At 38.7% G+C, this 16,177-nt stretch overlaps 1 protein-coding gene and 1 pseudogene across 2 annotated transcripts; one reads left to right on the top strand and one right to left on the bottom strand.

Annotated features, from left to right (window-relative positions):
• LOC123482677 overlaps nucleotides 1–16,177 on the bottom strand; it is a 76,780-nt pseudogene that overhangs the window by 20,857 nt on the left and 39,746 nt on the right.
• LOC121551140 lies at nucleotides 905–8,524 on the top strand. Of its 2 annotated transcripts, XM_045210914.1 has the most exons (6): nucleotides 905–1,089; nucleotides 3,333–3,360; nucleotides 3,598–3,650; nucleotides 7,035–7,435; nucleotides 7,674–7,802; nucleotides 8,051–8,524. In XM_045210914.1, exons 2-6 carry the CDS (start codon nucleotides 3,356–3,358, stop codon nucleotides 8,183–8,185), a joined length of 723 nt encoding a protein of 240 aa, XP_045066849.1. In that variant the 5' UTR covers nucleotides 905–1,089; nucleotides 3,333–3,355; the 3' UTR covers nucleotides 8,186–8,524. The 2 variants fall into 2 exon arrangements, with proteins under 2 accessions (XP_045066849.1, XP_045066850.1); XM_045210915.1 differs by lacking the exons at nucleotides 905–1,089; nucleotides 3,333–3,360; nucleotides 3,598–3,650 and adding an exon at nucleotides 3,669–4,740 and having other exon boundaries at nucleotides 7,056–7,435.

The following is a 16,177-nucleotide window of genomic DNA, read 5'->3' on the forward strand; positions in this document are numbered from 1 at the left end:
GCATCCTTGATTATTTGATACCCAAGAAACTCATCATAACAGTTAGCTAGCTGGCTAACGTTAGCTAGGATGTTAGCTAACTGCAGAAATGGTGTGACACTGAACTTGTGTAACCCCGGACAAATACAGACAGTATTGATGTTACTTTATAACACAAACTTATCTTGTAAATATTTTGTATCTATTAATAAATGAGAATTCCTGAAAGTTGGTTGGTTTTAGTTTCCTCCTGCTGCTATATCTTGGACCAGATCTCTGGCAAAATAAATGTTCTCTCAATGAGAGTTAAATAAAATAAATGAATGCAATCACTTTCAACCTGGGGAAAACTCCTCCTACATGGTGTACCGGCCAGGCGAGCTAAAACGACATTCTCAGTGGAACAGAATGAGAAATGGAGGAGCCACACCCATGCAGAGGAACAACATGTCAGCAACCTGTGAGCTGGCAAAGAGCGGCAGGTGCAGGCTCGCCCAGGGCTTCAAAATCGCCTAAACCATTCTGGCAAGCTACATCAGTTGCACTTAAAAAGTCTCTCACTTAGGTTGAAAGTATTAACACAGATAGCACAACATATCCATGTTTATCGTGGTATTCAATGACTTTGTTATACTGGTATAAGTGGTATTATAAAAAAATAGGCTAAACAACATTTCTGTCAAATTAATTCAAACAACAACAAAGGAGAAGTGAGCTGCAAGGGTCCCCCAAAATTGTTGTTTTATTGACAACTTAAAAAGTGCCTTTCCCTCCACGTCTTTTTCAAAAGTCTAAGAGAAAGTTGGTTAAATCTAGCTACGTAGTCTAAAGCCCATGCCTCAGTTTATTTTTCAGTCATGAGCCTATAATTAAATATGACGCACACAGCACATTGTCTACAGTACTTTTCCAGAGAACTATAATGTCCTCTCAAGCTCTTCCGCATTATCAATGTAGCACGAACACGGAACCTGGAGAAACAGACCTCCTTGTTCAGGCAAGAAGAAGAGAACAAAGACAAGTCACGCAACAGCCCTAAAGAAGCAGTTCAAACTTTTATAGTTTGTTTTAAATTGCCTCTATATTTCTTACAGACTGCATTTGAATCTGGTAAGCTATGTTACGATAGACTTGTTTGTAATATAAGTGTTTCATTGAAATGGTGATAGCTTTCAGGAAATGTATGATGTTATTTTTTGTTCTAATTACTATTACCATAAACATTGGTTCTATGGTATCGGATCCTGAGTAGGCTAATAATAATAAATATCTGTCTGATGAAGAAAAGTGTCTTTGGTGAAAAGAAAGTGTTTTATACTTTGGCTTGAGAAAGCCATTAGTTACGTTAGATAAGTAGCACTGCTGCGTTTACGTCCTATCGGAGTTATCGGAAGTTCCTAGTTCTGACTAGGAAGTTTCACTTGAATGACCCTTCAAATCAGAATTACAAGCCGGGAAACTCTGAGAAAATTGCCGAATTGTGACCTGCTGACTTGTGAACACTGACCTTTTACATTTTCAAACAAAAGGTTACAACAAATCCGTTTTTCACAACTACAATATGAGTAGGGCGGAATGTAGCTAGTTTGATCATATTGTCAATCTTAAGCAAGCTAGCTAATTTAATTATAAGCAATGTTAGTTAGCTTATCAAGATAGCTAAAATCTTTTTGGTTGAAGAATTGTTCCGACCAAAAAGCACATGAATGAAACAAAGTATTATTTCCAACATCACAGTTAGGAAATAGAACGCTCCGACGAGCATATGAACGCAGCATCAACCTACATGGAATTCCCACCGCTTCATCGACACACGCGTGGTGAATGCGCTTATATAAATACATTTCTATAAAAACGTATCAAACTGATGGGATACAGAAGCTACATTCCTTGCCAAATGACGACCGTTTTATCACAAATTCAAAATGGACTGGTTGACTGAAGTAGGAAAATATGTATTCCAACAATGAGCTGCAGTTTTGGAAGAACTGCGTCATTTTCAGTTTAGGTTACTTTGCGGGTGACCCTAGTTACCACAGTCACAAAGTCAACATTGGCTATATCTTAACAATTCATGAAATAAAAGCTTTTTATTATTTATGTAAGGTTAGGTTTAGGCATAAGGTTAACAGTGTGATTAAGGTTAGGGTTAAGGGTTAGGTAAAAAATCGGATTTTAAGAAGCGAAATTGTAGAAACAGGCAGGGTTTCTGACTTTGTGGCTGTGATAACTAGTGATGACTACTTTGCGAACTGCTAGTGGCATTTAGAATTGGTTAGACCCGGCTATTAGCCCCCTAAATATAGACAGGATCCACACTGAAAATATGCAAACACATTAGTTTGATAAAGACAAAGAGCATATTTTCATCTGAATCATTAAGCCTAGGCCTACTAGCCAGACAGACGTTCTACTCTCCAAACAGATGTCGTAATTCATCCTCATGAAGAATTGTTAATACATTTAGACCATTCCAAGGAACAGGCATAATTAACTAAATCGAACGTCTGTACATCGAAAAGAAGACAGATGTGGGTTTGTAACCCTGAAAAATGTGTGGTGCTTGCCAAATTGAGCCCTGTTTCAAATGATCACTATTTGAGAATAACTGTTCAGACGTGAGACTATTCTGTTATATTTTATTCTGTTATATTACATCATGTTTTTACTATAGAATAGGTGTCTTGACTGTGATAAGGGCTCGAGAAATAAGAATGTCCATATTAGCAAAACAAGGCTATGTCATTGCACAGCCATAGGCTTCTATAAGCAAGCACCACACTGCTGAGATGCTACCTTATTGAAGATGTGTTCCAGGATATAATATAACCAGTTGATATTACAGTTTCAATAAATTAATCTTAAAATGGTACTTGTTTTTTTTATTGACTGAATATACCTAAATGAGACAATTTAGCAATTAGGATTCCTTACATGTAATGGTTATGATAAATTAGGCATTGTTGGCATATAGATAAATGCACACATATTATTTTCCAGTGCAGACATTGTTCTAAAAATAGCTAGTTTTTTTTTCATTTGAATACTGAAGTACTCGAACAGTCAAAAAAGGTAAAATGCCAATCCCTAGGTTTATACGGAATGTTTAGGTGATACAACTATTTCATGTAAGCCTATTTCAACTTTATGTGTGTGTTTCACTCAAATACACTATTTATTGGAATTACATTTAAAATGATAATTTAGTCATGTTGATTGATGGCCCAATCAAACATTATTTTTGATCTATATTATACATGGACAGTATTTATTTATTTTGATGTGAATTTTTCCAGTTTAAGTGCTTTTTTTGCCCTACTTGTTCACCTGCATTTTTATTGTTTTCCCCACAGTCATCGGAGGAATCACCACATCAATGGAGTAAATATATTTTATTTTAAAAATTAAGAGGCCCCATGTCACTTTGTTTATTACTTGTATTGACTTGCTGTATTTCAATAGTTTAAGAATTTACTCAAGCCATGCCTGGGTTCCTTACCTAGTTTGCAAATGTGTATTTCTTCTTTTAATGTTTATAAATGTTGTTTTAGCTAAATTAATACATAATTATACATTTTGATAAAACAATACTTATACTGTTTTTATCATTTTATACAGGTTGGTACAGAAGATAAAGACTGAGTTTCTTCTCTGTAAGAGGGAAAAAGAAGGTACCAGCTAACCTTTTCTTTATGTAGTGTATTGTCATCCAATGGCCTTTGTGTTCAGCCACTCCCCAATGCGTCTTCAAAAGGAAATGTCTGATTAATCTGACATATGCAGCATTTACCGTGAATGCGATCTCGTGAACTCGGGAACATTGCCTTTAAAAGCCGCATTGCCTATTACCCGGAATCGGATTGAATCCCGGGCTTAGACAAATCTAGAACCCACATTCGACAATTTCAATAAACAATCAAATTCCATGATAGAGAAATTGAATGTCATTTGAAGATAAAGTTGCTTGCTTGATGGTGACGAGTGGGCACTAGGGCCCCTCCTTCACTATATGTAAACACCGGTCTTGTTCAACAGTGCAGCTGACAGTGCAGGCGACTGGAAATTAAAATGCTAGCTGATCCCATAGATTTCCATTCATTAAGCTAACGCTAGTTAGCATTCCCTCCAGAAACCACTTTCAACTTCAAACTGCATGCAAAGACATACAAATGGTATCCATGAGTTCATCTGACTCTGGGTAAGTAGAACAATTGCCAAAATCTCTAATTATTCCTTTAAGTGAATTTCAAAGTTATGGGCCTTTCAGAATTCAGTGTTCCAAACGACCTCCATTTCTGATATGGTCATATCTCAGATGTCCTACTGTACATTTGGGACCCATTAAAAGAAGCATTACTAACTAGCCACGGCTCTAAATAGGAACACATCAAGTATATAACGTTTGTCTGATTTATACCAAAACTTATTGACAACTGTTTATAACATATCTTTGCTGCTATCTTTTCAGAGTTTTCGTCAGAGCTTTTTCTTCCTCTGTCGTCTTAATGCATTGTGGCCGAATTCCTATGTTGAGATATACCCGTGACTCAAACGTCCATTAAATCACCACATGTGCCTGTGGGAGACTTGTGCGAAAGTTTGAGTAGTAGTGCATTTTCAAACTAGGATTTCGGACGTGATGCGTGACGACTCTCTATGAAAGTCGGTGTGTCCTGGACATCAAAGAGGACAGATATCTCTGGACACCAGATTCATCAGTGCCAAAGAAGAAATGTTGGATGAAGATATCTCATTATATAGGTAGGCTATCAAGTGTTCAATTGGTGTGACAGAAGAAACATTCCATCAAGGTGTGTTTGGATCTGCAGGTGAATGCATGTGAGCAGTGTGACAGAAGAAAACATGGATGAAGGTGATGGATGATGATATTTAGACTGATGTCTCAGCTGTGAGGAGGTTGTTTGGCTGTGTGGGTCAATGAGTGTCTGTGATACCCTGTTCCCTTTTCACCACCTTCATTGAAGATTCATTCCGGACTTGGATGATACATTTCCAAAATGAACCTTTCATTAAGAATTGACTGTTAGAGTAATTACCTGCCTTATTGGACAATCAAACAATACAGTAGCTGTACATTTAGTGCCGCCAGACAAAGCTATATTTTCCCTATGCTAACCAACATAGTCCTACAGTATGTATTAAGCAACGACAGCTTTCTTTCACCTCCAAAATATGTCACAACTCAGACCCACTATCACCGACCCCATTGCTGAAACCCTCATTCACGCCTGGACTATTGCAACGCCATTCTCTACAGACTCCCCGCCAAAACACTGGATCGACTTCCATACATTCAAACTCAGCTGCCAGAGTCCTCACACACCAGACCTTGGGACATCACCTCAACCCTCATCAAACGTCACTGGCTCCCAGTTCAATACAGGATAATCTTCAAACTACTCTTGCTCACCTACAAATGGACTGGGACCCACATACCTCTCTGACCTCCTGCACCCCTACACTCCCACCAGTTCACTGCGCTCCTCTGACACTGGCCTCCTCACCATCCCTCACACCAGGCTCCACTCCATGAGAGGCCATGCTTTTAGTAGTGCAGCCCCCCAACTCTGGAATTCCCTCCCTCTCCATGTCAGAACCTCACAATCCATACACATATTCTAGTCCACACTAAGACACACGTCTTCACACAGGCTTACCCAAAATGGCTGTTGTCTAAGCTTTCATCCCTTATTGTTTACTCCCCTAGTTAGTCTGTCATCATGTTTAGTGCTCTCCCTGGTTAGTCTTAATATTTCATGTACTTTTATATTCTTGCTGATTTTAATGTGTGATTTTATAGCTTTTTATCTTGCTGACTATCTTACTGACTATGAAAATTTACTGGGTATTTTGAAAAGCGCTTAAAATAAAATGTATTAATATTAATATTAAATCAACCTTGGTTAAAGCTGCCATTCAAATAATAAATAATAATAATAAACTAGGCACTCAGATTTTCTATAAATTTATTAATTATCAGATTAGACTTGATTAAAGTTTCATCACTTTTATCCATAGACTTGATGAAGCACTTCAGCTTCCTACCCTGCTAACCTGGATTTCTAACAATCATGGCCGTGGCAAGAATAAGGTCTATTGACCTTAGTGAAGCCCTTGCTGCATCACAAGTTACCACTGCTGTCAGGTCCAGAGTACGAAATCAAGGGGATATTTGAAAGATTAAAATTGTAAGACTGTAGCACCCACCCACACAATGCTACATACAAAAGCACTTCAAGCCAATTTAACAAACGTCTGGAGCAAGAAGCCTACCACTTTTGGGCGCACCAGTTGACTTGGATCATAGGAAGATGTCATCACAGCTGGAAACATGTACTGTGACAGCAACAAGCTTGCCTCCTCTTCATCCACATTTGACCTCATCCTCTCCGCAGCAACCTTAGCAGCTGATGGGATTTAGCTGCGTGATTTGAGTTACAGCACCAGCATTCAATACAGTACTGCCATTCGCAATTCAAGACATATTGCACAAACTTCTAAAGCAAAAAGCTAGCCTACCACTTGGGGTCAACAGTTGGATCTTGGATCACAGGAAGAAGTCACAGTGCGAGACAACTAGCTGATACTATACCCACAGCTATACCTTCAGAGATATAAAATGTGACAGCTAAAGCCAAAAGCACAACATGAAAGCTTCCAGGAACAACTGTTTAACATCTGATATGTGATATGTGAGAACCACCCATCATTGAAAGTTAAAGGGATGCTCCGGAACGTTTGTATAATTTCAACCAGTAGTTTTGAAAGTGGTGCACATAAGCCATTTCGAATGATATGTTACATCCTGCAAATCTATATTTTTTTGTGTGTGCAATTCATATGATATGTTACGAATCCAGTTTATACAATATGTTGCGAATTTGTTGTGCTTAAGATCCAGGACTGCATCTTTAAAGGAGATGGCTAATAATACAATAAGATTCAAAATTGTTATTTCTATATTTGCAGGTTGTAAGTAGGATATTCTGCACTCTTGACAATTAGAATGTTAAATGTTTTCTAATTGTTGTCAGTTGTTTCCACAAATGTTGTAGAATTCCTCGGCCAAATTGAAGAGATTGTGACCAAACATCGCGACAGCAAGATTCCTCTTGCAAAGCCGAAAAGTTATGAGTTGAGAATCGGGGGTCTGGAGGAAACTGTCCACGCTGGAGATGGTGAACAGTTAGAAGTTTGGAAAGACTGCTACCTTCCAGAGAGAATGGAGATGGTGGTCATTGGTGCCCTGGATGACTTCCGCTGTTCAGCGGCAGGATGGCAGCTGGTTCTCCTGTTATGTGAAGATGGCAAAGTCTACGCCTATGAGTTTGAAGTTCTGCACCTGGTTGCCAGAAGCTTGGAGGATCTCTTTGAAACTGGAGCTGAGTTTCCAGGACTGGAGACATTCAGATTTGGAGAATGCTTTGAGGAATTGGTAAGACCCTGCTATATTACATTAACTCAGCAAACGTATTACCTTATTTTGTGTTTAACGTCAATGAACGAGGTAATCATTTTTTGTTATTGTCAGTTACAGTAGGTCTTGCATTTATTCGTCTACATGTCATTGTTCTTGAATAATTCCAAAATATAGACATACAGTGTAATGTGTCCTTGCGCTGAGTAAGCTGCTGGACTTGTCGGCTACTTATTCCACAGTTATCTTTTTTCAGACTGAGGAAGAGATGGAGAAAGAGATGCAATGTGATGAAATAAAGAAAATCGATGATGCGCATATTCAGTTCCGAAGAAGATTGGCGATGGAGATGCTGGAGGATCTCGAAGCAATCAAGCAATCTGAGGTAATAATTACTGTTTGATTCATACTCAGGGCATGGTACACATAGCAAAACATGATGAAAGTGTGTATATTGAAATCAGGGAAAGTTTAAGACAAAAATCAATTATCTATGCTCGCCCCTTTGTGAACAGCCCTAACACTGTTGTTTGTTGATGTTAATGCTGTCAAAATGTCCATAAATGATTACAGTAATATTGTGGTAAACTATTTGTGATTTTCCATAACCACTATGTTGTTGATATGTTTCAGTCAACCATTCAACCCAACAAAGTAATGAAGAATCAAGTCCGACCGGATATTCAAGGTCTTCCTCCGACGCACTGCAACCAATCAAGAAATCTCACAAATCAAAAGCAAATGGTAGGCCTCAAATGTATCTCGTGATGAACACAGATCACAAACTGCACTTTTTGTTTTGCTGTTTGACTGCCTGTTCAGTATTATCTCTGCACAGGGACTGGTTTATGGACTTCATGTCAAAAAGAGTCAGGACTTTAACATGAACATGTTTTATGTTTTTCTACTTTGAGTACAAGGCCCAGAAAGGGGCAAAGTTTGAATAGTGCTTGCAAAAAATGTGTGGCCAGTACATTTTGTGGGTGATCTACCAAAATCAAAAATGCTAAAGACTACAGCCGCAAATTGTTTGATTGATTACTATTTCATGACAACCTATTTTGTTCACAAGACTATATCTTGCTGAATACACTTTAAAAAAAATGATACATCAAGTTCCGAGTTTAACTTCATTACATTTACATTTTACATTTTAGTCATTTAGCAGACGCTCTTATCCAGAGCGACTTACAGGAGCAATTAGGGTTAAGTGCCTTGCTCAAGGGCACATTAACGTCATTTAGCAGACGCTCTTAGCCAGAGCGACTCACAAATTGGTGCGTTCACCCTATGGCCAGTGGGATAACCACTTTACAATTGGGGGGGTAGAAGGATTCCTTTATCCTATCCCAGGTATTCCTTAAAGAGGTGGGGTTTCAAATGTCTCCGGAAGGTGGTGAGTGACTCCGCTGTCCTGGCGTCGTGAGGGAGCTTGTTCCACCATTGGGGTGCCAGAGCAGCGAACAGTTTTGACTGGGCTGAGCGGGAACTATGCTTCCGCAGAGGAAGGGAGCCAGCAGGCCAGAGGTGGATGAGCGCAATGCCCTCGTTTGGGTGTAGGGACTGATCAGAGCCTGAAGGTACAGAGGTGCCGTTCCCCTCACTGCTCCATAGGCAAGCACCATGGTCTTGTAGCGGATGCGAGCTTCAACTGGAAGCCAGTGGAGTGTGCGGAGGAGGGGGGTGACGTGAGAGAACTTGGGAAGGTTGAACACCAGACGGGCTGCGGCATTCTGGATGAGTTGTAGGGGTTTAATGGCACAGGCAGGGAGGCCAGCCAACAGCGAGTTGCAGTAGTCCAGGCGGGAGATGACAAGTGCCTGGATTAGGACCTGTGCCGCTTCCTGTGTAAGGCAGGGTCGTACTCTCCGAATGTTGTAGAGCATGAACCTGCAGGAGCGGGTCACCGCCTTGATGTTGGCGGAGAACGACAGGGTGTTGTCCAGGGTCACGCCTAGGCTCTTCGCACTCTGGGAGGAGGACACAGCGGAGTTGTCAACCGTGATGGCGAGATCATGGAACGGGCAGTCCTTCCCCGGGAGGAAGAGCAGCTCCGTCTTGCCAGGGTTCAGCTTGAGGTGGTGATCCGTCATCCATACTGATATGTCTGCCAGACATGCAGAGATGCGATTCGCCACCTGGTTATCAGAAGGGGGAAATTACTCCAAAGGGAAATGTGGTTTGCATGATGAACGTACAACACTGCATATAATACAAAACAAACAGACACTGTAAAAACTATAAGTAAAATAATTCATACCCATGTCTAGACAGACATTCTTGTCCTCATAGGTACTCTTGTATATTGAATGCATATCTGACATTTTATTCTCTCTGTATTTTTTAAGTAAGTTGAGTGACACTTTGTAATAAAAATGTGTGCTATTACATTTACATTGTAATTTTAGTCATTTAGCTGACGCTCTTATCCAGTAGAAAGTGCATACAATTTAGTTAATTATCAGTTGTAGCCTTCATCCACATTTCCAGCCATTTTGGGAGATGGGACTTCTGTATCTGCCTGGTAAGCCATTGAGGACTTTGTTATTAGCGTTGTCCCACTTCATCTATTAATATGTGTATCTTTTGGATTTCTTCTGGAAGAAGTGGTGGAACAATATACTTTAGTTTATCCTAGACCTTAACAGACCCTGAAAAAATGTGCCCTAAATTGTACAAAGGCAGACTTAATTTCTTACAGAGTTTGTTTCGTAAGGGCAATAGGAAGTGGTTGTTCTCTCATATAGACTCTGTTTTGTATGTTGCATGCACTGCTGTGTTTCTTATCTAAGATTCCAGTGTTCAGAACTGGGTGTGTAATACATTTGCTTTTATGGTATTTAATTGAAATGTCCTTGAAGCATCATGCACTATCCTCATCTTTGTCCTGTAGAATTCATTCACTTACAGAAAAGTTCAGACCTGATATGTCTTACCACTCAGAGCCTGTCAATATAGTTGCCAGATGATGGTACTGTCAGTGAGAAATGCACTAAGGTTATGTATGGTGTAATTTGTTTTTGTTTTTTTACAATCACATAGCTCTTCATGACCATCAATCATCTGATTCCAGATGAATGATAGGCCTATGCCCTGCACTTAAACATATAAATGCCCCATAGTCTAGTTTGTGACTCGATTGTGTACAGCTACGACCGGAAGTGACTTTTCGTAGCAAGTTAGGAGAGCTTTTTAGCTAATCCTTTTCCTAACCTTAACCTAATTCTCATAACCTGCTACGTTAATTATCCTAGCCTGCTGCGTAAGTTCTCCTGACCTGCTATGAAAAAATGTATACCACTTTGTCAAAACCTGATGTACCAGTCTTGATACGTCTGTTGAGCTATCATTCCACTCTGTGCTAAACATATGACACGGAGTACAGGAAGTGGAATGTTAGCTAAACAGACTGGTAACCAGGCTACATGCCCCGCCCTTAAACATATAAACTCTCAGTCATTCATTTGCTTGGCTTCTGCACCCACGGCCATCATGAGCAGCTCTGTAAGTAGAAATAAATAATAAAAATGACAATATTGATCATCCTATTATTACTACTAATACCATCTTAATATTACATTAGTTTGTTAAAGATTCGTTTTTCTATTTACAGGGGCAGTTCACATCTAAAAGACGGTTAGTGTCTGAATCTTTTAAGAGATTACTTACTGCAATTGTGATCAATTATGATAGTGCAAAATAGTAGTATATATACCGTGCATTCGGAAAGTATTCAGGCCCCTTCACTTTACAGCCTTATTCTAAAATGGATTAAATTAAAAAATTTCCTCATCAATCTACACACTATACCCCATAATGACAAAGTGAAAACAGGCTTTTAGACATTTTGGCAGATTCATAAAAAAACAAGCTAATATCATCATAGCACTTGATGGTTTTTGAAGAAACTTTCAAAGTTCTTGACATTTTCCGGATTGACTGACCTTCATGTCTTAAAGTAATGATGGACTTTCGTTTCTTTTTGCTTATTTGAGCTGTTCTTGCCATAATATGGACTTGGTCTTTTACCAAATAGGGCTATCTTCCACAAATTAACTTTTAACAAGGCACACCTGTTAATTGAAATGCATTCCAGGTGACTACCTCATGAAGCTGGTTGAGAGAATGCCAAGAGTTACTACATGTTATTTCATAGTTTTGATGTCTTTACTATTATTCTACAATGTAGAAAATAGTACAAATAAAGAAAAACCCTTGAATGAGTAGGTGTGTCCAAACTTGCGACTTGTACTGTATATAAAAATGAAAATGAATTGTGTTAAGCTCTTTTTCAAATTATTAAAATAAAGTTTAGTTGTTAACTTAAATTGCTTTAATTGTTAACTTAGCTTACATTTTCCCAGTATGCAGGGAAAATGGGTAGGGTTTCTTGACTTCAGTTTGAAATCATTATTTACTGTACATTAACTTTATTCAACATTACAATACCACTTTTCAGGAGACCAACAGCTATTTATCTGAAATGGATGAAAATAAATGATGGAAGCTTAAAGCAATCGGGAACAGCATTCATTAGACAGGTTGTGAGGCTATGGAGTAGAGATTGAAACCGGGAACAGGACTCCCGCGGATCTTGTGGGTTCCGCGGGATTCTGGCAGGAATGGATTGAGGTTCTAGAGTCAAGTTCGGGACGGGACAGGATTAACAGTCCACATGAAAAAAGTAAAATAAAATAAACAGAAAAAAAAGAAAGATCTGTCGGCATATATATATATTTGTTAATGGTTTTTTTAGTTTCCACCGTCATTTCTAGCGTAATTCATTTTTACCAACACAAAAAGATCCCAATCCCACCATGTCAAACAAACAAATGATCTGTCATCATTTGTAGATAAGATCTCGCTACCACGGAAAGGAAAATACCTGTCTATTTGTAGAAAAAACACCCTGATTAACTCTTTAAGTCATATCCCAGTTTATCTATTACCATTTACCTGGAGCTAACTCTACAAATAGCACTGCTGGGTGATTTGAAAAGTCAGTCAGTTGATCAATAATATAATAATACTGTAATGACCCAGCTGGGTCATAAAGGAAAAGAAAGACAGGAACCAGGTGTACTGGCAGAACACAGGTTTATTCCTAACTGGGGCTATTGTTCAGGCCACAGCCCACGCCGCTAAATTCCGAACGTACACAAATATAACATGTCAAGTCAAGTGTCCCGAACAGAAGAGAGAGAGATGAGACCGTAACCCCTATTTAAGCATTCCAAAACCCCGCGGGATTACCCATCATACCCCCCCCCAACCTTTCCATCTGTCCTGGCATATGTAACCCCTGCTAGCACCCATGAGAACGATAACACACCCACGAACACAGAACACAATACCGGGTCGTTACAATACTCTTAGCAAAACATTGTATCTTTAATTTAGAATCTGTAGAAACTATGAGAATAGAAAGATAGATGGGAGGGGTTGTGGGGAGCTAAAGGATCGGACAAAAAAAAGAAAATAACAAATAGACTGGTATTTTCCTTTCCGTGGTAGGAAGATCTTATCTACAAATGATGACAGATCATTTGTTTGTTCGACATGGTGGGACTGGGATCTTTTTGTGTTGGTAAAAATGAATTACGCTAGAAATGACGGTGGAAACAAACACCTTTATACGCAAATATTGATATAATAACCATCCTATCATCATAAACTTGGAGTCGCGCAACGAAATGGTGTGTGGTCCTCCCACTACAACTCGGGAAAGCATGCAGTTTATTAGGCTACAGATGAAATAAGTTATAATGAACTTCACAGGGTGGTGAAAGTGCACGGTGATGAGCTTGATGCTCCTTTCCAATAAATTATTATTATTATTCTGGTGACATGAGGATCGATTCTTAACTGCTGTTTGACAAATAAACATATTCTCGCTCTTATCCATAATAATCTCATCATGTAGGCTAGCCTACCCCCACAGCCTACTGTAACTGCGAGCTGCATGTGCCAAGACCATAGTAGGCACATTTGCTATTTAACACAACAGTTTTTGTGACAATACTATCCGTTGAGTTGAAATTGCGATGACAACACATTGGACTGCAGATTTTGTATTCGGTATATGAAAACTTAAGCGAAAAAGTACATTTTGTGTGCACTACTTCATCAAGCACTGGTTTTTATTCCCAACAAGTCAATTTTGTGGAAACACACTACTAGTGGGAAAATGCGTATATTTTATTTATGATCTTTTTGTGTTGGTAAAAATGAATTACGCCTGCGAGGACCTGCGATGCCATTTAACATAAAGTAAGTTAAAGTGATAATTGTTTCAAGCGCAGAATGGATGGCTAAGATAAAATATCTGTGTGAGTTGATCCTTAAAACTAAATTTTAAAAACTCTGTTTTACAATACTCCTATTGTTTCCAAAACAAAACAGGAAATATGGAATGTTTTGACCTGAAGTTAGCTGGGCTGCTACCAGCTCTCACAGTCTCATGTCAGAGTTAGACCTTTCTTAAGCATCAAATTTCGAAGTTATTCCAAACGTCAAATTTTGAAGTGTATAAGGTTTATGTTTAGGCAGTAACTCCGAATTTTGAAGGTTAGGGTTAAGTTCAGGCATTAACTCCAAATTCTTAAGGTTAGGCATTAACTCTAAATGGTTAAGGTATGGGTTACGGTTTGGGAGAGGCTTAAAACAAAAATATCAAAACAATTTTCTATTCCTAGATTCGAACTTGCAACCTTTGGAATCAGAGGCAGATGCTTACCGAAAACTACTTGAAGGTAACATCGCTCACTGCTGCCCCTAGTGGCCGGTTTCCACATCATCTCCCAACGTCCTCAGACATAGATTTACATCGAATACTGACTTGTATCACGAGGGACCTGGCTGGTTAGTCAACCTTATCAAACTTGTTTTGAGAGGCCAATCTAACACCATCAAGAACACCCCTTGTGTTACTGGTCCAGTTTGTAGGTTTTTAGATTTTTAACAGGGTAATTGCATTTTAATATTTCAAATGTTGCTCAAAGTAAAGTAAAAATAAAGCAATAACAAAAGCACATGATGTCTATGCATCAGTAATGACACCATGCACATCAGGGACAAATATACCCTTAACCTTTTGTAAGAGAGAAAAGGCTGTTTAGTCAGTAATAGGTATAATATTATGTATCAGTTGGGGCATCAGTGGAGCACCAGTACCTTTCCCAGAGAAGTACAGAAAATTACCAAGACACGTCAGACAGACACTCAGGGAAAGTTGTATATCACACATTTTCAGCGTATTCGACTATGACTGTATTCATGTTTTCATACAGTATTTGGTTTAATTTGAACTGCCTGCCCTTGATTCTGTAACTGAGTCCAAACATACAGCACAACATAGCACAACAACTTCCTCATACTTATAGATGAGCAATGTTACCAGTCTGGTGTGGCACAACAAAACAAGTGTCCATGTCATCCCTACGTTTTTTTTGTCTCAAGCCATTACCTAATAGTTATTGAGCACTGTGGAACAAAAAAAAAGAGACATTATTAACATAAAGTGGAGTTGGTATGGTTATAAGAGGATATTTCAGATATATTATACTAACACAAACAACAGAGAAGATTGAACCAGTTAGGCTTATCACATTGATGTCTTAAACGTTATGTCGTTGTATCCAATAGGCCACCAGTTAATGTAATATAGTTAGTCTTGATAGAATAATTGTTTGTGTTATACCTAGATTTTCTGAGATGTCTCCACCATAGGGTGGTTACAAACCCTTGTTCTCTCCAGTCTGTTGCAGAAATGTAACCTTTGAGGAGCCTCACGTCCTTTTGCTAAACCCTATAATTGCAACCTCATCTCTAAAAAAACTGTCAGCACAATAAACAACCTGACTAATAGTCCGAATGTGTTTATAAGGTTACCTTTTACAATGTTACAAATTATGACTGGAATTGTAAAACATAAGTGGTAAAATAATAAAAAGCGCAGGGATGAGTGATAAAAGGCTGTGTTTGTGTTTGATATGTAAGTGTACTCTGGCCTTGAGGTCCATAGGAGGGAATCAATCTTTATCTGAGCCTCATAATATGAATGTGTCAATATCCTGCATGTACTGTAATCTATTTTTAAGACCAAATAGGAAGTAGGAAAATAGTCATTGTGGATTTGGAAAATAGTAAGGAAGTGTAGTAAGCTGTTAGTAGCCCATGTGCCTCACCCTAATCATTTGGTCAATTTCACCCTCAGAACTTCGCTTACTATTCTGACTTGGTGGTACACATGTAGCCTATAGCCTGTTTTAGAGAAATGTCATCATTGAATATTGTAAGAGCTTTCATTGTCTGCTTGTATGCCCCCTTTATTCATCCTACAGTTCTGACTTGGTGTACAGGGAGAATATTGTAAGAACGGCCCATGTTCTGAATTCTGTCGCTGTACATTTCAAAAGTGCTGAACAAACAGTTAGATTGACTACGTCCATTTTAGCTCACTCATTAATGTCTTCATCGAAATTACGGATTGCCTCTTATCCGCTCATCGTTCCCTTATGCCATAGTTTGTACATCTCAATTGTTGTAGTCCTATTGCTTATATAGGTCTATCTCATTAGTATCCTATTCATCATTTTAGGTAATGTTGGAATTATTTTATTGTTTTGCTTACTTTGTGTATTATAATTAGCTGATGTGCTTTTCTTGACGAGGAGGAATACTATCAGTGGTGGAAAAAGTACCCAATTGTCATACTTGAGTAAAAGCAAAGATACTTTAATAAAAAAGTGAAAGTCACCC

This window comes from Coregonus clupeaformis, chromosome 35 (genome assembly GCF_020615455.1).
Source record: "Coregonus clupeaformis isolate EN_2021a chromosome 35, ASM2061545v1, whole genome shotgun sequence".
NCBI classification, from domain to species: domain Eukaryota; kingdom Metazoa; phylum Chordata; class Actinopteri; order Salmoniformes; family Salmonidae; genus Coregonus; species Coregonus clupeaformis.

Bases quoted from the DNA above. Each gene is read 5' to 3' on its own strand.
- LOC121551140 (XM_045210914.1), top strand. The intron at 3,651-7,034 runs GTACCAGCTAAC...AATTGTTGTCAG, and splicing joins CTGTAAGAGGGAAAAAGAAG to TTGTTTCCACAAATGTTGTA. The intron at 7,803-8,050 runs GTAATAATTACT...GATATGTTTCAG, and splicing joins AAGCAATCAAGCAATCTGAG to TCAACCATTCAACCCAACAA.